Source organism: Phoxinus phoxinus (assembly GCF_949152265.1).
Source record: "Phoxinus phoxinus genome assembly, chromosome: 13".
NCBI classification, from domain to species: Eukaryota; Metazoa; Chordata; class Actinopteri; order Cypriniformes; family Leuciscidae; genus Phoxinus; species Phoxinus phoxinus.
This window is the reverse complement of record NC_136888.1, coordinates 24,067,319-24,092,251: the sequence shown is the minus strand read 5'-3', so window position 1 is coordinate 24,092,251 and position 24,933 is coordinate 24,067,319. Positions and strand designations below refer to the sequence as shown.

The window sequence follows — 24,933 nt, the reverse complement described above, 5'->3', positions numbered from 1 at the left end:
GAGAATATAATATATATTTATATATATATTATTATTATTATTTCACTCTAATAGGCTAGTAAAACAAAAATCTAAATTAATAAAATGTTAAATATTGGGCAGAAATGTATCTCAATATTTTGTATGGATGTTTTGTTTTGTCATATAGACCTTATTCAGAGCGTCACAATGACAGGTATGAAAGCGAGGCAGTGAGGGCTATGTGAGCTCCTAGATCGCTTAGCCTATAATTTTCCACAGGTCATGTTGTCTGTAGTTTTTGTCTACTGACATTCCTTGGAAAGATATTTTGCAATGATTCATCAGCAGAACAATCCAAAAACACATTAAATAATAGTACAAACACTGAAGCCTATCCCTCACAGCTTCCCTTTCATTCCTGTTAAAAATCAAAGAGGGTGCTGCCGTGAATAAGGTCTATTGCTTTTTATTTAACCGATGGAACGTATTAAAAAGATCTTGTGGCTGAACCTCGTATTTCCATTGGATCTTCGAACTGTTGGTCAAACCTCATAACTCCACCCTGCCTCGCTCTATCATGAATGAAGTGCAGCATGAATTTGAACCATCTCTGCTTGTTTGCAATGCAAGGCACGGGTAAATAAAGAACTGTTTCTTTGAATAAGTACATTGTTTTCTTTACTCAAGAAATACTATACATAGAGGCTATTATATTATGTATTTGAGGAGAATTTGTCTTAGTCTAGCATTTTTCAGTCATAGACAAAAGGCTACTGTCTTAAAGGTGCAGTAAGCGATTTGTGATGAAACACTGTGGAAAGTGGATTGGACTGAGCAACACAGCGCACTTGTAGCCAATCAGCAGACGTACTCATTAAGGAGGAGGTGCCTGTGTTGCATAGTGTGTTCCTGAATTTGGGGGCGGAGCTAAAGGTAGGGATTCGATCCTTTGGGGTAGGAGCGTGTTTGTTTTGGTGATTCCAAAAATCAACAGTGTTCCTAAGAAATCACTTACTGCCCCTTTAAATAGCCTGTGCGAAGCTCTTCATTTTTTATAACATGAGATTTTGTCCACATGATAGAAAAAAATGAGTGCCCACATACAATAATCTTTATAACCTGTTAGTTAATAAAAACATAATGCGATGCGCTTACTGCCTCAGATGCGGCCATGATGGACAAAACACGTAGGTCCGAAAAACCTTGTAACTCCACCTTTAGTTTTCCACCTTTTGCCTATGTCACAATATGAGGTAAATCTGATTCTGAGATTACGAGAAATTATCAGATCGTATTCAGATGTAATAACATGTTACAACCTGTGTAACATTCCTGTATAGGCATATTACTGCCAACAAAATTACTGTTTCTCAATTTTTGGGATATGATTATTTAAAATGTCTTTAAATACTTTTAACACAAATTAATTTTCAGATCAGGTGTGCTGTATTTAAGTTGTCCATCCCACTAATGTTTAGGATCTCAGTGTGATCTCGCCCCAAATTTGAAATAACATTTTTTTGTATACATTTATTTTGACCTGCCACTATAACTGGCCTTAATAATGACAAAGACATGGCAAAGATTTTAGGAGTACTTCAAGAACAATGAGACAAAGGTTGTGCAGTGTAACTGGCAGTCCATGTAGATGACTTTGTAGTAATTTATATGAAATTACATAAATAAATGGCCTTTATTCCTTTCAAATATTAATCTAATAACTTAATATTTCAATTATTTGTAAATAATCCAATATTGATTAGTATATTCAGTATTAACTAAGTATTAACTATTCATTAGACATTATACTTGTTATTATTTACTAGTCACTATTCAAATAGTTACTATATTCCAGGTTTCCATGTATCAATGTACACTAGTCTGGAATAGAAGCTATACCTGCATTTTTTTTTAGACAATTGCATTCCAGTTGTTAGTCTAACAATTGTGACAGATGGTGTCTCGTGTACAAGTATAACTTGCTATTAACACACATGTCTGGAACATTGGGCGTCCGTTTAGGTTTACAATGTAATGACAATGTTTTTTTTTTTTTGTCCAACAGACAGAATTAAAGTAATAAAAATAAATATAAAATGAATGTAAAATAAATATGACTGGATATAAGGATGCAAAGCAGCATCAAGAATATAAAATATTATCAGTGTCTATTGTGGTTACGGCTCTGCAAAATATTTAATTTGTTACTAAAAGTTATCATGCTGGGCCTGGGATACCTAGTAGTGGAAAAGCAATAGTTTACTAGTGGAACTGAAAAAGACACTATAGTCTCTATTGAAAGACTTACTGGAAATAAATATGCCCTACTAATGAAAATATAAATACTAGTTAGTTTTAAGGAATAAATGTCAACTGTTTGCTATTGAGGGAGATCACACGCATTCAAGGACGCATGGTTTTCTTTTCACTGAACTAGTCTATATACGGAGTGTAAGCTGATGATGCTAATAGCTGTCTCAATGCTTTTGATGCACGTGGATGTTTTCTAGACAAACCCTACTTTGACGCTTGGCCAGGATAATGGTTTTTTTTTTTTTCGTTTAAATTATAAGGAGAAGCTTTGCACCATTTCTGACTTGAAGAGGAACTGACATTAGCTAAAACAGGTCAATCAGAGAGAGTGAGAGAGTGTGTTTGAGTGAGTGAGTGAGTGAGTGAGTGAGAGAGAGAGAGAGAGAGAGAGAGAGAGAGAGAGAGAGAGAGAGAGAGAGAGCTAACGCTAGAGCAGCCGCACTGCTAGCACTGCAGCCGAATGTGCTTTTATCGGCTTCCAAAGCCAAACTTCACTTATTATTGCGACTGAGGGAAATATTATGCATTCGATGCACATTTTTAAGAATTCGTAGCGCTATATGGCCAGTTGGGGGAGTTTGCAATAGTGCAGGACGGTGTTATTTGTTTCAGATCAGAGCAGTTGAGCTGAGTTAGCTTAGCTATAGCGAGCAGCCAGCGAACCCAAGTTCCTTCAAGCTCTTTTGCGTTTCGCTGTCAAGATGCCTGCGATGTTAGAGAAGGGCACCACTGAGATATCGGGTAAAAGAAGGGGCAGAAACTCTGTAAATAATCCGGCCAAAAGTTTTACTTCAAATGGGAACAGTAACAATTCATGGGAGGAAGGAAGTTCGGGTTCCTCAAGTGATGACGAGCATGGTAAGTCACGGTGGTAGCCTCGGTCCCTCTTCACAAGTTCATACACTTCTGATGAATGTAATCAGTCCATCTCATCTGTTCTTTTGTCGCTCTCAAGGTGCGGGCGGGATGCGAGTTGGACTGCAGTATCAGGCAGTTGTGCCCGACTATGATCCTGGTTTGTGACTTTTGAGTGTTGGAAGCTTCTTTGACAGCACAGGGTGGATGGCGTAATAGCCTCAAACACTATTCGTTGTTGGAATAGTTCGTCCGTTTAGTGCCCTTCATCTTCAGCAACAATATTAATTTAATTTAATGTCTCGTTGGCAACCTACATTAAAAGTAGTCAGTTATAGTTCATAAAGATGTTAAAACAAAACAAAAGATGACAGAAAAACTTTTGCTGGTTGATATTTGAAACTTGAGGTGAGGATAAGCACCTGATTGGTGTCATACTGAAGAGCGTTGATTAAAAAAAAGCTCTTCTAATTCTAATTTCATTAAACATTTTTTTGATACATTTATTTTTCATGCATCGTGGATTTTTAATTAATTGTTAAAAGATTTGGCTTGGATGTATTAAAAGCCCTGTAGGAAAAGGCCTTTGAGTGAAAAATTGCTATTAGTAGTAACATTTATTTAGTTTAAAATCAAACTAGATGGGTGTGTTCTTGTTTAATACAGTAATTTCTCTCTTTATTTGTCATCAGATGTAGCAAAGGCAAGCCAAGAGAGAGAGAATCTGGGAATGCTGGTGTGGTTTCCAAATCCTAGCATACCAGAGGCCAAATGTGAGTAATTTATGAGGATGTTAGTTGGCTGTATGAATAATAAACCAGCATAAACTGTTTTCGTATGTAAATATTTGCATTCTTTCTAATTGTATCATGTTACCCAGTATTCTGATACTTTAGTGTCTAATTTGTTTTGTTGGTGAATTGCTTTCTACTCACACAGCATAATATGGAGAGACATTTGTAGTGTGATTTCCACAAAAACTGTGAATGCTTACAAAAGTTTTGTCCATTTAGCCCAACATGGGATAATTAGCCAACAGTTGAGTCTGGAGCGGGACTGTTTGTCCAACCAATGGAAGACAAGTGCTGTGTTTAGCTAGCCAATATATTCAAAGAGGTTGTGTAGTAGTATTACTGAAGTATAATACCAGACATCCCACCCTGCAAAAACTCATTTCCGGGAGATGCATTACAACAGAATATTATTATATTGTATTGTATTATTCATTCTTGTTATCCACTTAACACAAATGTATTCATTCAACAGTATTCATGCACCGAAAGTGACAGTGTAGTGTGACGAAATAATAGGAAATCCGAATGCAAGCAGGTCACAAGAGAAGCATTTGAAACCTGTGATAAGGCCAAGTAAAACAGTAATGTGTCTTGGCTGGCCATTTGTAATCGAAAACGCATCTCAATACCAGGTGGAAACAGGGCTTCTCTCCCGCTCGCTCAATTTCCAGGATATTGTATATAATTTGTGGGTGTCAAGGACCTGCTATCAATATGCCTGAGACTCACAGACCTTCAGGGAGAGGTGGGATGTCTGTAATACTTTCTAAGTTTAAAGATAGTATGCGAGATACATATTAATTCTACAGTTTGCATAGAATATTAGTAGTGTGGTATTATGCTGTATTCCTAAATTCAGTTTGGTGCCTCTAGTGGCACAGAAATTCCACAATTCATTTTTAAATATTGGCTTATCATTCACAGTAGCGTTGAGGAGGCTATACATATTAGATATGTTTCATTCAAATATTTATTATATATGTAAAATAAATATTTATCTATCAAGGGTTTTTAGCTTTATACATTTGATCTAATTTTGATAATATGTTCTGATGATTGTTTTTGTCCCTTTTTTGTTACAGTGGATGAGTATATTGTAATAGCCAAAGAAAAACATGGGTACAATATGGAGCAGGTAAAATTATTATGTTGACATTTTTGTAGGGACAATCAATGATTTTCAATACCCTTTTGATGTGTCTTATTGTAACTCATAAGATAAGGTATAATATTCCATACTGCATTAGTTTAATGTTTCTTACAGCATCAAACATGAGGTTTTCTTAAATCTTAAATGTCGGTGATGATGTGGCTTTCTGTTTTTAACAGGCATTGGGCATGCTGTTTTGGCACAAACACAACATTGAAAAATCTTTGGCAGATCTTCCCAACTTCACCCCTTTTCCAGATGAGTGGACAGTTGAAGACAAGGTGCTGTTTGAACAGGGTTTCAGCTTTCACGGAAAAACGTTTCATCGCATCCAGCAGATGGTGAGTAAGATGGCTGAAACCACTCTCACCATTAAAATAAAACACGCACTTGAGAGAATCAGCAGCTTCACAAATCAAAGTGATAATCAAACATGAGGCGCCTCAGAAATCCGGATTATTAACGGAGTCAAGTCCTAAATTCTAATGCTTAGGCTCAACTACAACTGAATCAGTGTCATCTTTGATCGTGAATAATGATGTGTCAATATTGTATGTCCGATGTTTCCATCGCTGATGTGTTTGATTTGCAAACTGTTTTTTTGTACCAGCTTCCAGACAAGTCAATTGCAAGCCTGGTTAGATTCTATTACTCATGGAAGAAAACGCGCAGCAAAACGAGTGTGATGGACCGCCATGCACGCAAACAGAAGAGAGAACGAGAGGAGAGGTCAGCATGAAGATATTAATAGGATGTTTGCCGTCTCTTTTTGTGTTTGCTTTTTAAGAGTCTTGATCAAAGATCGTGCTGCCATGGAAAGCTAGCATGGTCTATTTTTAGAACACTACATTGTCAATGTTGAAAAGGAAATGTCATATTTGAAACTTATTTCTTTATTTCTTTTTCATGTAGTGATGATGAAGGAGAAGAAAATGGTCGCAACTCTCCAAGGGATGCTGAAATTGAGCCAAATAAGGATGAAAAGAAAGAGGTAATATAAATGGACATATTTCTGCACATTATTATGCACAGATTTTCAGCAATAACGTCTTAGTTATGCATTAACAATTAGATAGCGGGTGTAAAACTCTGTAATGTACTCCAAATCACTTTTATTTAATTTTTTTTTTAGAGTATTGTGTTTTAGATTATTTTAACTTTTAGCAGTGCTGCTACACTTTACATATTGGACATCTATCTTTTTTTTAAAGGGAACAGCTGGACTTGAGAAACAAGAATCAAAACCTGCAGTTGTGCAAAAGGTGCAATTCTAAATGTATATGTTTAAATCTGTTGAACCTGTTTTGTTAATTTGCAACTCTCATTCTCTGTACATATATAAATCTACATCAATAAACATGTTTTAAATTAATTAAAGATTCAAATGGCTCTGTGTGTTTCCGCAGCCAGTGAATATCGCAGAGAAGTCTATGCATGTTAAGAAGGAGGTACAGGGGCTTGCTGGGAGGAACCTACATAGAGCGAAGAAGAAACCTCCTAAAGGAATGCATCTAATCTCCGATGATGTGACGGCAATGTCCAGCAGCGGCCCGGCCGCAGTTAGTGTTCTGAGACAGCTGGATATGGAGCTTGTCACCATAAAACGACAGGTTAGAGTTTAATTACTTCTCAGCAACATCACTTTCATCTCAGTGTTTTATATTTGAGACTTTAGGCTGACCTAGAAGTAAATCAGACAGACAGTGATGCAGTTTAGAAGTATGTTATCGTTTAAAACTGAGAACTTGAAAATGATGCAAATAACCCTTATCTCTTGTTACAGATTCAAAGCATTAAACAGCACAATAGTGCCCTGAGAGATAAGCTAGACACAGGTTTGGAGGAGTTCAGGCCATCTGAGGTAACACTATTCACATCTTTAGAATTATTTTCCACCAAACATATTTCACAGAGAGCCATATTTGCCATTTTTATGCATGAATGTTGTTCACAAAAATATATAAATGTGCTTTGTTTTCCTCAGGCTAATCAGAAATTTAATACCCGCTGGACCACAGAAGAGCAGCTGCTTGCAGTACAAGGTAATTTTGTTCACATTTCTCAAGTGGTTATTGTATAAATAATTATTATTTATATGACAAGTTTTAAGCAGTGAAATTCTCGTCAATCTGGTTCCCTCTGTCAGCTATAAGGAAGTACGGACGGGATTTCCAAGCCATTTCTGATGTGATCAGCAACAAGTCTGTGGTTCAAGTGAAAAACTTCTTTGTGAATTACCGGCGTCGTTTCAACCTGGACGAGGTCCTGCAGGAGTGGGAAGCAGAGCACGGCGTGGAGGGACGCAAGGGTATAGATGAAGAGAAGATGGAGGTGTCATCTGAAGAGGGGACCACCCCAGGGCCTTCAGAAAACCAGACAGAGGTCAGTAGCTCTTCTACTCTCAATTTCCCATCAGTGCCTCTTAGTTAATGGGCTTTCCCACCAAAATTCTGCCTTAGATTCCAGTCAGGCTGAACATTTTTGCTCTAATTTCCTGCATATGGTGTTGTCTCGTTTGAGAATGATCATCAAATGATATTTTTCAGGAACATACAGCAGTGGAAACACAGAACCCCTCAGTTTCCTGAGTTCTCCAACAGCGGTCAGACGAGCTCAGATCTGTTGATGTCGCAGCTGTGCGTTAGAGGCATTAAGGCTTCAACAGCCTCAAGTGAAGCCTCTTCGTAATGGACATTCCTCCCCTCAGCCCTTCCAACTCTCACCCCCCTGCTGAACCCGGGACTCTATAACAGGTGCTACCGCATGGGAGCACAATCTTCACCAAGCTAGGAACTAGGACCATTGTTATAGTCACTGCCAACAGAAGTATAGTCTCTGTCTGGTGCTCCACTCCAGCTGTTCTCCGCAAATGGTAATTGGTCTGTTATGGGGGAATAAAACACCCATATACCCATCCCAATGTCACTGAACAATGAATTATGGTCTTGAAAGATCTCTTGTCTGAAGGAGTTTAATGTCACTTGACCATCTCTTTTTCTTGATATATTCATAGGACTTTGATCTGGTCCAAATCCAACATCTCTTTCCAGTTACTTTTTTATTACTGTAGCATATTATCTAGTTATATGATTTATTTTGAATGTTTTTTTTTTTTTATTATTATTTTTTTTTTAGTTGATGTCTGGTTGGAATTTTTAGCTATTTATTTGCATAAAATTGAATTATTAGAACTGCACTGTATATATAAAATGAAATGCCAGTGTGGTTGAAATTTAAACAAATGTAATACCATTTCTATTCTTTTTTTAAAAAATTGTTCAAGTGAATTGGTTTAGTATTAGGTTATTATATATATGTATGTATATGTATATATATATATATATACATATGCTTAATCATGGACCCTTGTACATGGTGTATTCGAAATGCATTTTTATCTCGAAAGGTTTCTTGGCTGAGGCTGATGACTGTAAGAACAGACAGCAAAGTGTTGTAATGGAATGGGGAGTTTTTTTTTGGTTTTGGTTTTTGCTTAGATTTTAAAAATCTTATTTCAAAATGTGTTTTGCATGCATGAACAGTCTCTTCTTCATGCGAAGGTCAAGCTTTTCACCCTCTAATGGGTGTTTAAACATAATGGATTGCCATGTGTAGTTAAGAATTTTAAAATATGGCAGCACAACTAAATTTCTACTATTCCATGCTTGATGCTTTTCAATACGTCCTTAATTATTATGTTGTTTGGATATCAACGGTAGATGAGTTCAGATTGTTTATTTTGTATGTTTAATTGGAAATGGAATAAGTTATTTAAAATACACGCGCACTCACTTGTTTCGACCAACTTTTTCCCTTCTAATAACTGTAATGGTACCATACATATGTGAACTCCTTTTAAACTTTTGTGTGCAGATAACATGTACATGGTTGGGGTGAAATTCTGTGTGTATGTATGTGTGTGTGGGTGGGAGCTAATGTGGTCATAAACTGGCCCATATATATTAAACCTAAGGGATTTATACAGTCAAATGCATTGAGTGTTATTCAACCCATATACATCACATTTTGTTATATTTAATCCATTATAAGTGATTAATCGTTAGTTATTATATGTGATAAAAAGCTTGCAGGACTATCACAACAGGTAAAGCAGGAATTTGCTCAATTCTATATATATATATATATATAAAAAATATTGTAATAATAACTTTGATGTAATTAAAAGGATAAAACTTGCCTTGAATTTATACAGATTTTAATAGTTATAAACACATGAATAATACAGTGAACTACATCAGGGCAAAATACATTTTTGGGTTAGGCTACTGGTAGGAAAAATAGCCTTTTAGTAATTAAATTATAGCCTAGGTTAGATTCTAACTTAACTTGATATGTCAGTCATTTTGAACAGTAATGTAACAAAAGCATTTCACAATTCATCACCTGGCTAGTAGAAACACGTGGAAAAGGCTCCAGACAGAGCCGCTGAAGTGAAAGCGATTGTATTGCGGATTGGAATGAGCTCTGGCGCCACCCAGCGGCCAGACGCCACAGCACAGTCAGTTCTTTCTCTATGGCGTCCTTTTACAACCAATTTTTTTCATGACGGGGATTTCCTGAGGAAGTCAGACCAAGGGGGCTTTCCAGTTACTAGGCTTGATATCAACAGCACACTGCCACAGTGGCGGCTTCTCTACCTATTCGTGTACCTCAACCGAGCCGTTTTTGGAACATTCCGAAGTCAAAATGACCCGTTTTGATCCTATGGCCGTTGTTGCCTGTTTGAGAAGCGAGGACGGAGCCGTGGCCGCGTAAATTTGGACGTTGTTTGTCTCGGTGTGTCTGTCATATGAGCGGACCATCTGTGGCTCCATTCGTGAAATTCTTCAGAGAAACACGGTTGGATCATCGGACGAGATCGTTGATCAACTGATTCATGTAAGTGGATGGCTATTTCACAGATCCATATGTAAAATGACATGTAACGTTTGCTCATGTTAGTGAAAGGTAAGATCAGGCAAACCCAAAGTCTATGGGCTCACCTACGTTACAGTGATTAAGTGTGTCCTGCTTTGATCGGAGATGTTCACCTGCTCTCTTAAACGTCTCCAGGACAAATACGGGCTCTTTTGGGCTCCGATTCTTCAAGTTGTGAAACATATCAATATGTTAACAGGTTTAATCCTGTACAGCTGTTTTCCAAATCCATAGTAGATGAAGATGATCTCACCTTTGCATGTGTAGTGTAGCCTACTTTTTACTCTGCTTTTATTATGATCATCAATGAGATGATTTTAAAGTTAAGGGTCTATAAATTCCACATATGTTTTGTATAGGCTTTGTTGTATAGAAAGAGGGTATGGTTTATAAACTTAAGCCTATATAACATTCATACAGTGTGATCTTTTAAGTTTTTTTTTCTGCTCTTTAATCTTCTGTGGTCTTATTCCTTGGGGGCAATACCTAACTTGCAAAATTCTTGCATGATTTAGGCCTGTACGCTACTGAGATGGAAAAAACCATGATGGCATACTGTATTCCACTGTTGGATGCAGTTTATGAGACTGGGTGTACTGCTGTCTTACATATCATATTTTAATCAGAAATATATAATTTTTTTAGCAGTATGACTTTTAAACTCAATTCTTCTGACACAAATTTAGTATACTAATATAGATTTATAGAATATACCGGTAGTCAGGTAACCTATTTTGAACTGATCATTAGTAATTGTTTTATGTATGCTTTTTTTGCACAGTGTTAACTACCAAAAACAAAAGCATCCAAACATAAAACGCAGTATTTTGATTCTAATAATAAGCGTGTATATAAATAGTGTCAACTAATAATAATAACCATCTGTACACTGCCGTTCAAATGTTTGGGGTCGGTAAAATCTTTTAATGTTTTTGAAAGAAGTCTCTTACACTCACCAAGGCTGCATTTATTTGATCAAAAACATTTAAATATTATTACACTTTAAAATAACTGTATTATGTTCGAATATATTTTACAAGCTGAATTTTCAGCAGCCATTACTCCAGTCTTCAGTGTCACATGATCCTTTAGAAATCATATGCTGATTTGGTGTTCAAAAAGCATTTCTTATTATCAATATTGAAAACGGCTGTGCTGCTCAATTTATCAGGTGAGACTTTTTTTTCAGGATTCTTCGAATGGGAAATTCAAAAGAAAAGTATTTGAGTCTTTTCTAGCATTATAAATGTCTTTACTGTCACTTTTGATAAATTTAATACATCCTTGATGAGTAAAGCATTCATTTCTTTCAGAAAAAAACTTGCCGACCCCAAACCTTTGAAACACCGCTGTGTAAATTTAGATCTTGTAAGAGTTGTAAGTTCTATTTAATGCTAAAAACAAAGTAACTATGTTGAAAGTTGTGCACTAGTGGATTTTGCCACAAGTTCTGGTTACGAATTGTGACTGTAACATAATAATATTATTACCTTGAAGAATATATCAAATGTAATAAAAAGTGAAGAAGAAAGTGAAAATATAATCTCGATTCAAATCCGCTGATGAAAAAAAGCCAGTTTGAAAATCTAAAACAGTCCAACATGTGCTGCTGTGTGCAGATCAAAACCGAGACCGTTTGAATCCGGCTTAGTTTCACTCTCAGAATAACACAGTAAAGTGTTGTGATACACTACAGGGAACATGCATTTGGGGTTTGATTTCAACAAAAGTTGGAGCAGGCTCTTTTCTGAAAAGCAGAAGGTGGCTGAGAAGATGACATAAGCCTGACTTCTTCCTTTGCGTTTTCACACAAAGCAACCCCATTACTTTTAACCCATCACACCTTCATCATATGTTCACATGATCTGAAATGGTGTTTTATTCCTGTAAATGACCTATAGTAGTCATGCCTTCCTCTATAAAAGGTCAGGCCAGAAAGAGGTGATATTCCCCTTCTTAGTTCTCTTTCATTTTTGTTATGAGATCTCCTGCAGCGCAAATACATTCAAAGAATCCGTATTACCTTGACGCTTCACAGCTCTAAACTAACAGTCTGAAATGTATTGTGTTACGCTTTTCACCTGCAGCTTTCTCTGGTATTATGTTCTTTATTACACGGATGCTTGCATTTCTTAGTCTTGTCATTTTCGTTCTTGTTTTTTTCAGTGGCGTGTTTTATTTTGAACCGTTTTATTACGTTAACTATAAATGCACTGACATAGTTTTGTCGTTTATCATGGTTTTTTGGGACCCGTCTATCTAAATTATAGTGTTAAAGGAATAGTTCACGTTTCCTCATTTACTCTTCATCCAGTCATTCCAAATCTGAATGACTCCATAAAGGGAAATGCTAAACGGTTCATTCATTGAGTGAAAAAAAAAGCAATTTAAACATTCTTGGTCACAATTTCATGTTGTTTAACTGTGTTGTACAACACATTTACGGTTTAATAGTTTAGGGTCAGTAAGATACCTTTTTAAATAAATAAATTCTTTAATTCTACAAGGACTCGATAAATTGATCGAAAGTAGTATAAAGCTTTTGTAATTTTACAAAATATTTCCATTTGAAATCAATTGTTCTTTTGATATTTTTACTCAAGGAATCCTAAAAATGGATCAGGGTTTCCACACAAAAAAAAACAAAGCAGTTTTTAGCATTGAAAATATTAAGAAATGTTTCTTGAGCACCAAATCAGCATTTTAATGATTTCTGAAGGATCATGTGACACTGAAGACTGGAGGAATGATGCTGAAAATTCAGCTCTGCCGCCACTTTAGTAAATTACATTTTAAAATACAACAGATAAATTTTACTTTATAATAATTTTTCACAATGTTACTAGTTTTTACTGTACTTTTGATCAAATAAATGCAGCATTGGTGAGCATAAGGGAGGCTACTTTCAAATACATAAACAAAAATGACTCACCCCTAACTTTTGCGTGGAATATGAATTTTTGCTCATACAATTAACAAATAATTTAGTTTTTTTTAAACATTTGAATAAGGTCACATAATTCCTTGCATAAACCATAGTTTACTAGCAGCTGCCTACCGACTTTTTGCCTTAATGGCTGTTTATGTTTGTGTGTGTGAATGGGTGTGTATGTGTTTTGTCAGCAGTGACAGAGAGGGATGAGCCAGCAAATGGAAAAGCCCCTTAAATATTCCTGGAAATCCCTAGAGAACTGCACGCTCTGGTCAGCTACCAGTACGTGGATTTTTATTTGTTCTCGTTTGAATATTTCTTTCGTTTGTTTGCATAGTTGAGCATTTTTCTCTCTCTCAGAGTTTGTGGATTATTTCAGGGACAGTTTTATCCTAAATTGTAGGTGGTTTTATTTTTGACTGCAGCGTAGTGCGGCGTGAGACGAGAGATAAAGGTAGGGAAATACCTGTACCTTAAGTAAAACAGAAACAGAATCAGGGACAAGGTCCATTCAAAGTTACAACAAAACTATTGGGATTATTCACTTTTGTTTTCATGGGTGACTCTGGATTTCTTTTTTTTTCAGTCACAGTGTTTGTCCAGTAAGAATAGTACTGGAATAAGTTGTGCTATTGTTGTCATTTTACAAAAGGCATGTTGAGCCATGTAGTGTGTTTGTGAAACACCCATCACTAAGGCTGTAACGTGATGTACGTCAGATGGGATTTAACATTTCTTGCTGAGAGTGTGAATAATTTGATGGGTGTGACTGTGTGCGTGAGTGCGTGCGAGTGTGTGTGTGTGTGTGTGTGTAAGAGAGAGTGTGTGAGCATCCCACATGGCTGTCATCTTCCCCCCAAAAGCTATTTATCTGGGCAAACCTTTAATCATTTGAAGAAAATGTGAGTGGTGTTTGCCTGTCCAAAAAGTTGTATTAAGGTTATGTTGCTATATGGTCTCTAGCATATTCTGGTTGTTTGCTGGTAAAGCTGCTCTAATGGAAAAAATTACAATCACGATTATTTTGGTCAATATTGAGATAATGATTATCTAACGCCTCACTCAACATTACTCACTGACTTTGAAAACATCATACATTTATTGACCTTTAAAAAAAACGCACTGTTAGATCGCACATTTTATTTATGCACAGACACTGTAAAAAAAATCTGTAATGTAGCCTATTGTTTTTCGTGTGTACTTCGGTGTGCATACATTTATTACTACATTTATTGAAAAAAGCTTGCCTGAAAATAAATTTTTGTAAGAATCACCCTTCAGAATCTTAAGGTTTACTGTGTTAAACAAGATAAATGCTGTGCTTAATTTCACGATAAGGTTGTGATTTAATTACGATTATTTTTTTGATTTATTGACAGCCCTATATAAGTATATGCTCTACTAAATATTTGATTGACCTTATTTATTTAAATATATTGCATTAATGATTAGTATTTTTATATACTGTGTATATATAGGCTATTTATAATATTATATATACTGTATATATATAGGCCTATATATATATATATATACACACACACACACAATGTGTACTTTTGTCTATATATATTATTATTATTTAAAAAAAATTGTATTATTTAAAAATTATTTATTAAATAAAGATTATAAAAGTATGTTTGGTCTTATATGGAGGGACAAAGAGTGCGCCACTAAAGGAGAAACATGCTGAATTTATACAAAACAAATTTGGTGCATCATTGCAAAAAGGAAGCTGGATTTGTACATTTATGGTATTTTTCAGCCATTTTGTTGTTCACCAGGCATACATCATGAAGCTGATTGGTTAGAAAAATAGAACATTTTGCAGAAAGAGTTACATCCTGAAGTTTGCTACTTGGTGTTAGTAGTTTATTCAGATCCCTAACTGTGAAAATGCCTTGCCAAACTACAAAAATAATGTTTTGTCATCCTCATCAAGAGCAGTTGTTTTTTCTCTATGTGCTAGGCCGAACTGTTTCGACTCCTCTATGACTGAGCTTTAATTTCCCAAGTCAAAATATGTTTACGAGGTTTACTCGCATTCATAAAAATGCACCATAAATACTTCAAATTTCCTTTTGTGTCTTAAAGCCTCTGTACTGGAGAAGAGGCATGTGCGGTGGGGACCAGTCACTCTTGTGGAATAACTGTGGTGTCCTCTGCTTAAAGGAATTCTAGCAGTGTTCAGCAACGGAGCCGGGACCTTCCTGCATGCGTGGTTAATGTGTGGCTGGTTCATAGGGGAGATATTATTAGAGCTAGAGAGCTATGCTTGTTATGAAGGGATTTCCCAGCCTGAGAGCTGCCGGTCAGGAGCTGTTGATGTGGCAATGTAAGCACAATGTTAAAGCATCGCTTCAATGGCAGGCATTAGCAGATGAAAATGGAAGAGGAGATGACTAACTTTGATCTATCTAGCCTTGGCTGGAGATGTGAAACAGGTTGAGAAGCAGAAGTCAAGCTGTTGTGATGCCAGGCGACGTTTAAGAGGTTAACGTGTCCGACGACACCTTCATCACTTAGCCTACTCGTATAGTCAAGATGATTCAGTCACTGCTTACTGTGCCGTCATGTTTTTCATAAGTAATTATGAAATGACAATGCTGACATCATTTTATAAGAGTGTTTTGTGTGTCTCAGATTGGAAGATTCATAAATGGCCTACTGCTTTGAATTATATTGATAGAAAAATCAATAGAATTAAATTTTTTAAATATAATTGATGATTATTCATAGAATAATAATTAATTGTAGTACAGTGATACATGAATACAAAGTGGGATGTAACTGATTTTTATTCTTAATATTACTTATAAACTTATCAGTATTGACCAGATTTGTGTTTTTGGTCCATCCAAAAAAATAAGTATTTTTATGTACACTGCCATTCAATGGTTTAAAAAAAAAAAAAGAAGTTTCTTATGCTCACCAAGGCTGTATTTATTTGACCAAAAATGCTGTAAAAACTGTAATATTTGTAAAATGTAATTTATTCCAGTGATGGCAAAGCTGAATTTTCAGCATCAGTACTCCAGTCTTCAGTGTCACATTATTATATTATACTGATTGGTGTACAATAAACTTTTATTTATTATCAATGTTGAAAACAGTTTTGCTGATTAATATTTTTCTGAAAATAGTGATCTTTTTTTCTAATGTGTATACTGTGAATTTTGATCAGTTTCATGCATCCTTGCTGAATAAAAGTATTCATTAATACATTTCTCTCCCTTTCACCCATACATATATATATATATATTTTTTTTTCATTTAGTTCATTTACATTTGTCGGCAAAGCTAATGTCCCCAGCTAATGTGAAGAACTACATTGATGATTCTTCTACTAGGACACCTGTATGAGCTTGAGAGGAACTGACTCATTCATCCACTAAAATCACCTTGGGACCAGTAAAAGTAATTACAAGAGTGAAGTTAGACTACTGAAAGTCAAGCGTCATTTGTTTGCAGATGTCACTTGGCTTGATATATTGTTGACATTTTAAGTGCTTCTTAAGTGTCCAAATGCTTTTGGGGGCCTCAGGTAGTCGCACCTTAAATCCATCAAACTCTTCTGAATCAATAAGATCGGAACAGTATTCCCACTAAACACTTAACAGCACTTGTGTTGTGTTCTTGAACAATGGCAGCGAGGCGGCCACAAATTGGTGTCTGACAAGGGGGTCTGGACCCAATCAGACAACAGCCTATTCCGTTTTAGTTTCAATAATGTTTCCCAGACAATACGGAATTCCTGACAGCTTCAATCTGGACAAGAAAATAATTTAATGTGCCGAAGATGACAGTAGACTCATTTTTTTGAGTCTGTTTGGATACATCTGTTTTCCTATTTTTTCAAGTTATTGTGAACTTTTCATGTAACGAAGACATTCAGCATTGAAATTTTCTCATGTACATGCCATGGGTGTAGAGTTAGACCCTAATCTGTTTGTTTCTCTTCAGGTCATGTCCGCAGGGCGTAATGTGGAACAGCAGATTGCCCTGCAGCAGCGTCCGCCATCTCTTGCTATGCCCTCCATGGCCCAGCGGCCCAGGCCCGAGCCGAGCTTCTTGCCCCTGCATGGAGGCTTCAGGGACCGTTTTGTCATGACACCTGAGCCCAAGTATTGCTGTGAGGCCTGCAGGCTAGTGCTCTGTATACCTCGGCAAACTGAGTGCGGACATCGCTTCTGCGAGAGCTGCATCACAGACCTGCTCAGGTGGGCGACGGTTCATTAGTGAGGTTTATACGAATGCTCTGCTGTTATAATAAGAAAGCTATCGCATGCCAAAGAAAAATCCAAGCAATTCCTGATCATTTATTTCCAACATATTTCCTATTCAGATAGTGTCCGTATATTCTTTATTTGGATTGCATTTACACCTTCCATTTCAGTGCGTCTCGGACGATATAGATAGCACTTACCTGAACAAAATGGAAAATGCCACTTTTTTTTGCATTGGAGTTTGCTTTTACCAAAACATTAACGTCAGTTATTCTAGATGTGTGATGTGTTATTTAAAGGGGGGGTTGATTATGATTTCACTTTTCTAAGTTAGTGAGAAATGTTGCTGTTTGCGCATAAACAACTTCTGCAAAGTTACGACGCTCAAAGTTCAAAGCAAAGGGAGATATTTTCTTAATTTTAAAATATTTTTTAAGGACTACAACAAACGGCTTGTAGGGACTATATGACATTCCTCCCTGGTTAGTGATATCACCAACCCTAAAATTGACATAAACCCCGCCCCTGGAACACGATTTATAGATTATCAAAACAGAATATGCTAGTCAATGACTAGAAGATAACTACACATAAGCTACATGAATTCATCAACTAACCATTCAGAAATGTTGATGCTGTCACTTCTTCTTGAGTCTCTCCATCTTACTGACTCCGGTTTGAACATAAAAGGCTGTGAAAGTTTTAGAAATTTTCAGTGCATGTCTGTGTGAGGTAATCAAAGCTGCTAAGAACAAGCTGTTGTAGCTCCGCCCCCTGTGCTGGGAGCAGCAGCTCATTTGCATTAAAGGGGACAGACACAAAAACTGTGCGTTTCTGCACACCCTCAAAAAGTGGCAACTTTAACATGCTATATAAAAATATCTGTGGGGTATTTTGAGCTAAAACTCCACTTACACACTCTGGGGACATCAGAGATTTATTTTACATCTTGTGAAAAGAGCATTATACCACCCCTTTAAAGTGTTTTAAATAGGCAGAGAGGACGTTGTGTGTTTTATTGAGAGAGAAACAAGATATTGTAAGTATAGTTCAGTGGAATGATTCTTGAGAGGTCATGTGACAAATCAGAAGCCAAAATTGCAAGGTTATTTTCACATTGTGTGAGCAGAATACATCCCTTACCTCCTCCAAATGTTATTTCAGTAATTCAAATCACACCACAATGTTTATCGGGTGTATTTACACTTGGCTTTTACTATGGTAATGTTGCTAAATATGATCTTAATCAGGGCATCTCCACCAGAAATCTTCCAAGATAACAAATTATTTAAAATAAGACATAACAAACATTAAAATCAGCTAAAAAAAAAAGATAAAAATTCAGATATTTCTTATTTTAGTTAACAAAACTGATCAACAACGGATTTTTCTTTCTTTGAAGAACCATGGTTTCTACTGTCTTAAAAACCTGAATAGATAAGGTAACCTTATTTTTAAAGTGAAGTTTTTAGACCTGCAAGTCATATAAATGAATACAATTCTAAAACTATTTTTTTCTATATATATATTTAAACAGTTCTTATCCTTAATCCTTATCCAGTAAATCACAAACAACTGGAAAGTCATGGGACGAATATCGTTGTGGACAATAGGGGAGCATTGCGAAATAATCTTGGGGTATTCCCGGCATTTTTTATTTCTGAATGTAGGTCATTTGACTACGGATACAATTTGCTTACAGTTGGATCTAACTTTTTTTTTTTCAGTAAGCCTAACCCAGTGTGTCCAGCTGATCTAGAACCACTCTTTGAAGATAAGGTAAGAAAGTGAAGCCAAAACCTACGAGGACACACCCACTCCGTTACATATTAAATCTCACTCTCACAGCTCCAAGTGAAAGTGATGTGGGCCATATAACAGGCAGCACTCAAAATATCTCTCTTATAATACAGGCCATGTAACGGATGCCTGTTTGTTTTTCATTTGATGTCAGATATTCCGGGATGTTTGCTGCAATAGGGAAATTATGGCTCTGAAGGTCTACTGCCGAAGTGAGAAAAATGGATGTACAGAACAAATAAGTTTACAGCGGGTCATGGTAAGTCATATGATTCTTAGACACAATAGTCTACATATTGTATGGTAAATTCCTCCCGACTAGAACCTGCCTCGAGCGCAGAGAAATGTGAGCCTAGACTTTTTATAAGTGCGAGAATGGGGAGTCTAGTTTTATTTATAGTTTAAGCGCCATGAAAGTTATGTTTATGTAGAGACTTTTAGGCAAAGTTAGGCCACAGAATTCAGATTGGTCTCTCTCTTTTAAACAGGACCACTTGGAAGTTTGTCCGTACTATGAGGTGCCGTGCCCCTTGGGAAAATGTAAGGAGAAGATGATGAGGAAAGACATGCCCGAGCATTTGAGCCGCAAATGCAAACACAGAGAGATGACCTGTGAATTCTGCAATCACAAGATGGCCCTCACTGAGTTACAGGTAACGCACATTGCCCAAAATCCCCCAGTTCCCATAAAAAGGACCTGAAATCGAATGGAAAGTACTTAGAAATTCATGAAATCTTTTTTCGGTTGTCATTGAGTTTTTTTCCTGGATTGGAATTAGTGGACATCTCAGTTCCTCTATGAGAAGTATTCCCCTTGTGTTCTGTCATTAATGTCCCATGACCTTTAAGTTTCACATTTGTACAAGGAACTTAGGGGAATCTCCCGTTATGTTGACTGTCATTTAGAGAATGATTGATGCGAGTTTTCACTTCAAGAATGCTTTCTGTTTCTCCGCCTGGTTAATCCTGTCATTATTACTCCACTTTAATCATGAGCATCTTGAATCTTGAAAGTGTGCAGCATACAGTATATATTTTTAGCGCATTTCAGTCTAACAGCCGTCTCTCTTTACAGAAACACAAAGAAACAGTCTGTCCTGCATTTCCTGTAGCATGCCCTAATCACTGCTCGTTTTCTTCCATTCTAAGAAGTGAGGTAGGCTTGGAGTGCACTGAGCATTACTTTTGATTTACTAACGTGTGTGTGTGTGTGTGTGTGTGTGTGTGTGTGTGTGTGTGTTTGTTTGTTAAAGCATGAACAATTATGGTAACATTTTACAGTGAGGTCTATTGTTATAACTAACATGGACTAATAATGAACAAAAAAATTTACTAATAATGAACAAAAAAATTTTTGGTTACACTTTATTTTAAGGTGTCATTGTTACATTGTAATTATATATTTAAGTACTGAGTAATATTAATTAACTACATGTACTTACTATAGGGGTAGGGTAGGATTAGGATTTGGTTTAGGGTTAGTTGCATGTAATTATGCATAATTTACTGTTATTACTATGGTAAATACATGTAACATGTAACAAGGACACTGTAAAATAAAGTGTTACCTTTTTTTTTTTTTAGCCTCGGTTAATGTTAGTCCCCAGTGCATTAACTAAAGTTAACAAATACAACATTTGATCTTGGTAAATGTTGAAATTAACGTTAGCTAAGATGAATAAATGCTGTAGAAGTGTTGTCCGTTGTTAGTTTGTGCTAAGTAATGTTGTTAACAAATGAAAGCTTATGTAATGCTACCAAATTATTTGAGTTGTAAATAAGGGTGAAGGCAGATGAATTGTGATGTATTTATAAGATGTATTTGTCTCCTATAGCTGTCCAGTCACCAGCATGACTGTCCAAAGGCCCAGGTGACCTGCTCCTTCATTCGCTACGGTTGCACCTATAAGGTGACTTTCAGTCTCTGTTACTTGACCAGATATTGATATTAAATGACATTTGAAATGTACTAACACTAGCAGTACTTCAATTTTGATGATAACTTCGAAATGTAAAGTGTGTGGTTGAGAGAGAATATATATATATATATATATATATATATATATATATATATATATATAAAATTACATTTTACAGTTGGGGAGTATTAACAGGTTTAAACAGTTTTAAATTTGCACATTTACATATCAACATAATAATAAAATATGGAATAAACTAAGAATTTAATATGCAGTTTATTATTATTGTTATCATGTTGTTATACAAGTCATCATTTATATCTGAAATTGTTGTTGTTTTTTTTCTTTGCAGTCTAGACTAATAATATGGTTGTAATTATTTTAAAGGGGCTGAATCAAGAGATGAGAGAACATGAGTCCAGTTTTGCATCTGAGCATCTGAGAATGATGACAGTCAGGAACACCACACTAGAGGCCAAGGTATAACAGTCAACGCAGCTTTTTAAAAACTTTATATTAAATTTGATTTCTTTATATTTATATATATATATAGACACTTTTTTATTATATATTTATATAATATATATATATATATATATATATATATATATATTATATATATATATTTAGTTACAGTGTTTAACATTTCAGAAATCTTTTAGTAACATCAGTTTTCGGTGTGAAAATTAATATGCTTTTTCTTGTTCATATTTCCTTCATGCATATACACTAATTAATCTCTCTGTGTAGGTCGAGGACATTAAGAGCGAGCTGATGGAGCGCTATAAAGTTCTGCCCAGCCTCAGCAGTCGTCTTGCGGAGGTAGAAACGCAGTATGAGGAGATGAGAGAGAAGAACAGGCAGCTTGAGCAGAAGCTAGTCAGCATGCAGGTGAGAGCTGTCACCAAGCAGTGGTTTTCTTTTCTTTTTTTGAGTCACTTGGTGAAGATAAAAATAACTTCTACTTTGTATAAAGTGAGGCTGTACTGTGTAATACCTCTGTCTGACACACATGCTTTTATAATTCAGTGCTTTATAACATGTCTTCTACAGTTGGCTCAAAGTCTGAGACCACACTGAAAATATGGGATTCAAAATGTAATTTAAACCTGGAAATTATTCTTTATTTTATTATTATAATAATATAATAATAATAATATATTATTATTTTGAACAATTAAAGAAACATAACATTTCTATGTCAATAATTAAATTAGTGAATATATTACATTTTATAAAAAATGGAAACATTTTATTTTAAATTATAATAACATTTCACAATATTACTACAACCCTAAACTTTTGAATGGTAGTGTACCTGTATGTACAATGTAAATTGTATACAATTTGTTCAATATGCATACATTGCAGTTACGTTATTATTGCTATTTTCATCTGCAAAATAAGTGCATTAAGATATTTTTTATTAGAAAGTCAAATCTTAAAGTACCAGAAACCCGGCTATGACATTAGAACCTTTGATAAAAGCCCCCTTTTTAAACCGTTCTCTATACGTGTTCATGTGTGTAGATGTTGATGAGCGCTCACTCAGAGAAACTGCTTGAGGTCGAGATGGAGCTGCGGGAGCTTCGTCCACTGCGAGCTATGAGGGATGAGGTGGAGGCTCTGAGAGGGTCTGTGGAGAGCATGCGTTCAGTTGTATCTTCTCTCGACTCGGGTCGTGTTGGTTCCAGTTCTGGTTCTCACACCCTGGGTAAGAATGCCTCAATATATATGCCTCAACTTTTTATCACAATCTATTGTACAACCGTGATGATTTCAGTTAACACTTTTCGATACTGTCATCAGGCTCCTTAGAGCAGCAGCTCTCACGTCACGATGACATGATGAGTGTCCATGACATCCGGCTGGCGGAGATGGACCTGAAGCTGCAGGTGCTAGAGACGGCCAGCTTCAACGGTACCCTCATTTGGAAGATCCGTGACTACAAAAGGCGGAAACAGGAAGCCGTGGCCTCCAAAACCCTCTCGCTCTACAGCCAGCCCTTCTACACGGGCTATTTCGGCTACAAGATGTGTGCCCGCGTTTATCTGAATGGGGATGGAATGGGTAAAGGCACGCATCTCTCGCTCTTCTTCGTGGTCATGCGTGGGGAATACGACGCCTTGCTGCCTTGGCCATTTAAACAGAAAGTAACATTAATGCTAATGGACCAGGGGCCGGCACGGAAACACTTAGGTGACGCCTTCAAACCGGACCCCAGTAGCAGTAGCTTTCGCCGGCCCACTGGTGAAATGAACATCGCCTCAGGCTGTCCGCTCTTCGTGGCTCAGACTGTCCTGGAGAATGGAACCTACATCAAAGACGATACCATCTTCATCAAAGTGACTGTAGACACCTCTGACCTCCCGGACCCTTGAATCTTGCGTCTTCATTGGGTTCAGCTAATATCGAGTCACGCAGCCCTCCAAGCCAAGACTTCACTTGAGAGAGGAAGAACCCAGGACAGGTTTGGATTTATAACAGTCCGAGCCGTCAGCTTGTGCTCGTGCGTTGGTGCGCTCTTCGGGAAACAACAGTGCCTTGCTGGGCCTTTAGTTACAGCCTTTAAGAGGAGGTTTGAGCAAGCGAAATCTCCCATGTCAACCACATATACGCTGAAGTGAAGAGTAATACGTCAACTCTAATCAAGCAAGAGAATGTTAATGTCTCTGGATCTACAAGACAAGGAGAAATGGAAGCGAATGATGTGTTGGTTGACTAACATCCAGCCCAAAGTGAAACAAAAAGCTGTTTACACTCGTCAATTGTGTTAGCCTTCAGTGCGAATGAATGCGTTTGAGGCTAAAGGTCATCTCTCAAATTGGTTTTTAGGTCTGCAAGGTAACCCTTCATGTTTGGTTTAGTATTTGGTGGTTTTTTGGTGGTTTTGTACAATATGCAAATAAGTACTTGAGCTGACATCTGTTGTATTGTGGTGGTGTTTTGAGAACAGTTAATATGGAGAGGAGTTTTGTGACTAAAAAGTCGTGTTGGTGAGGGCAGGGGTGGACGTGTTTCTGTGTAGTAGATATAAAGGACCTGACTATGGAGCATTCATGAAGGACTACATTGGCACTAAACAGTGAACCTGCAAGGGTTTCATTGTCAAAAAGCAAAACCTCAGTTTTTATGCATGTAAAACCTATTCTTACATGACTTAACCTTCCCTACGTTTACCACTTTGACACATTATTTTTTGTAATGTTCTAATTAATAGATGCTATGCATCCGAATCTATTGTCCTTTTGTGTTTTGTATTTTATTTTTTAAAACAGTCTGAAATAATGCCTTTATGCCTCCAGCCATGCTGCCAGAGACACATATAATAATCCAGATCATTTTTCATGGTAGGGATGGTTTTTGCACAAGTATTGTTTGAATGTGTAATATATGTATAAATATATCAATATAAAATTGTTGAAAAACATTCTGAATTCTGTTGTTATGGATGCATCAAGATGATATACAAGAGAACTGAAACTTACCTGACTATTTCTGTAATCAGGCAAATCTCTTGCTAGAAATGGTATCAATTTCAAAGTGTTTTTCTTCTAAACTAATACTATTACGGTACATGAAATGTTTTTGTTTTTTTAATTAAGTCTTATCAACTGATGATACTATTAAGAAAATTACATTACATTAGAGGTCTTAAGCAATCATTTAAACCTGACTAATGACATTAAGAAACCTTGATAACATTTGATTTAGAAATTAACTGTTTTAAAAAGTTAATAAAAAATGATTATGTACACCCATCCTAGCTGACCAATTAGGGATAACAACCGGGCAGCCCAAACCACGCCCATTTTAACATGTACTGTAATCCGCGCCAAAAATATATTTCTATTAAGGAGCAGGTGGCATTTTTGTGACATGACTCTTGTTCTCTTTTTATTTTGAATAGATAGAATAAAATATTTTACGAAAACGTTAGATAACATAAAAAACAGGTTTTAAAAATCGTCCACATTTTTTTAATATCTTGGGCATTTTTTGACACTTTCAGTGGCATTTTGCTGGTGAATTTATGTCCCTAGTT

At 36.3% G+C, this 24,933-nt stretch overlaps 2 protein-coding genes across 6 annotated transcripts; both read left to right on the top strand.

The window, feature by feature from the left end:
- The first annotated feature begins 2,591 nt into the window (after positions 1 to 2,591).
- On the top strand, positions 2,592 to 9,063 carry rcor1 (REST corepressor 1). Its single transcript, XM_079633752.1, has 13 exons — positions 2,592 to 3,132; positions 3,230 to 3,289; positions 3,822 to 3,902; positions 5,006 to 5,058; positions 5,253 to 5,414; positions 5,684 to 5,802; positions 5,986 to 6,064; positions 6,285 to 6,335; positions 6,480 to 6,683; positions 6,857 to 6,934; positions 7,058 to 7,115; positions 7,220 to 7,455; positions 7,620 to 9,063. Exons 1-13 carry the CDS (start codon positions 2,976 to 2,978, stop codon positions 7,659 to 7,661), a joined length of 1,380 nt encoding a protein of 459 aa, XP_079489878.1. The 5' UTR covers positions 2,592 to 2,975; the 3' UTR covers positions 7,662 to 9,063.
- Positions 9,064 to 9,523: 460 nt separating this feature from the next.
- On the top strand, positions 9,524 to 24,323 carry traf3 (TNF receptor-associated factor 3). Of its 5 annotated transcripts, none has more exons than XM_079633638.1 (12): positions 9,662 to 9,972; positions 13,135 to 13,225; positions 16,907 to 17,163; positions 18,897 to 18,948; positions 19,124 to 19,228; positions 19,458 to 19,622; positions 20,045 to 20,125; positions 20,805 to 20,879; positions 21,276 to 21,368; positions 21,639 to 21,779; positions 22,419 to 22,602; positions 22,698 to 24,323. In XM_079633638.1, the coding sequence occupies exons 3-12, from the start codon at positions 16,910 to 16,912 to the stop codon at positions 23,267 to 23,269; spliced, it is 1,722 nt and encodes a 573-aa protein (XP_079489764.1). In that variant the 5' UTR covers positions 9,662 to 9,972; positions 13,135 to 13,225; positions 16,907 to 16,909; the 3' UTR covers positions 23,270 to 24,323. The 5 variants fall into 5 exon arrangements, with proteins under 5 accessions (XP_079489763.1, XP_079489766.1, XP_079489764.1 ...); XM_079633639.1 differs by having other exon boundaries at positions 9,678 to 9,972; positions 13,138 to 13,225; positions 22,698 to 24,316; XM_079633637.1 differs by lacking the exon at positions 13,135 to 13,225 and having other exon boundaries at positions 9,524 to 9,972; positions 22,698 to 24,316.
- The last annotated feature ends 610 nt before the right edge of the window (positions 24,324 to 24,933 follow it).

Excerpts from the sequence above, each read along its gene's own strand:
- rcor1 (XM_079633752.1), top strand. The coding sequence starts at position 2,976 with ATGCCTGCGATGTTAGAGAAGGGCACCACTGAGATATCGGGTAAAAGA. Across the intron at positions 3,290-3,821 it reads TGTGCCCGACTATGATCCTG|ATGTAGCAAAGGCAAGCCAA; the intron begins GTTTGTGACTTT and ends ATTTGTCATCAG. Across the intron at positions 7,456-7,619 it reads CTTCAGAAAACCAGACAGAG|GAACATACAGCAGTGGAAAC; the intron begins GTCAGTAGCTCT and ends GATATTTTTCAG.
- traf3 (XM_079633638.1), top strand. The coding sequence starts at position 16,910 with ATGTCCGCAGGGCGTAATGTGGAACAGCAGATTGCCCTGCAGCAGCGT. Across the intron at positions 19,623-20,044 it reads TGGCCCTCACTGAGTTACAG|AAACACAAAGAAACAGTCTG; the intron begins GTAACGCACATT and ends CTCTCTTTACAG. Across the intron at positions 21,780-22,418 it reads AGAAGCTAGTCAGCATGCAG|ATGTTGATGAGCGCTCACTC; the intron begins GTGAGAGCTGTC and ends TCATGTGTGTAG.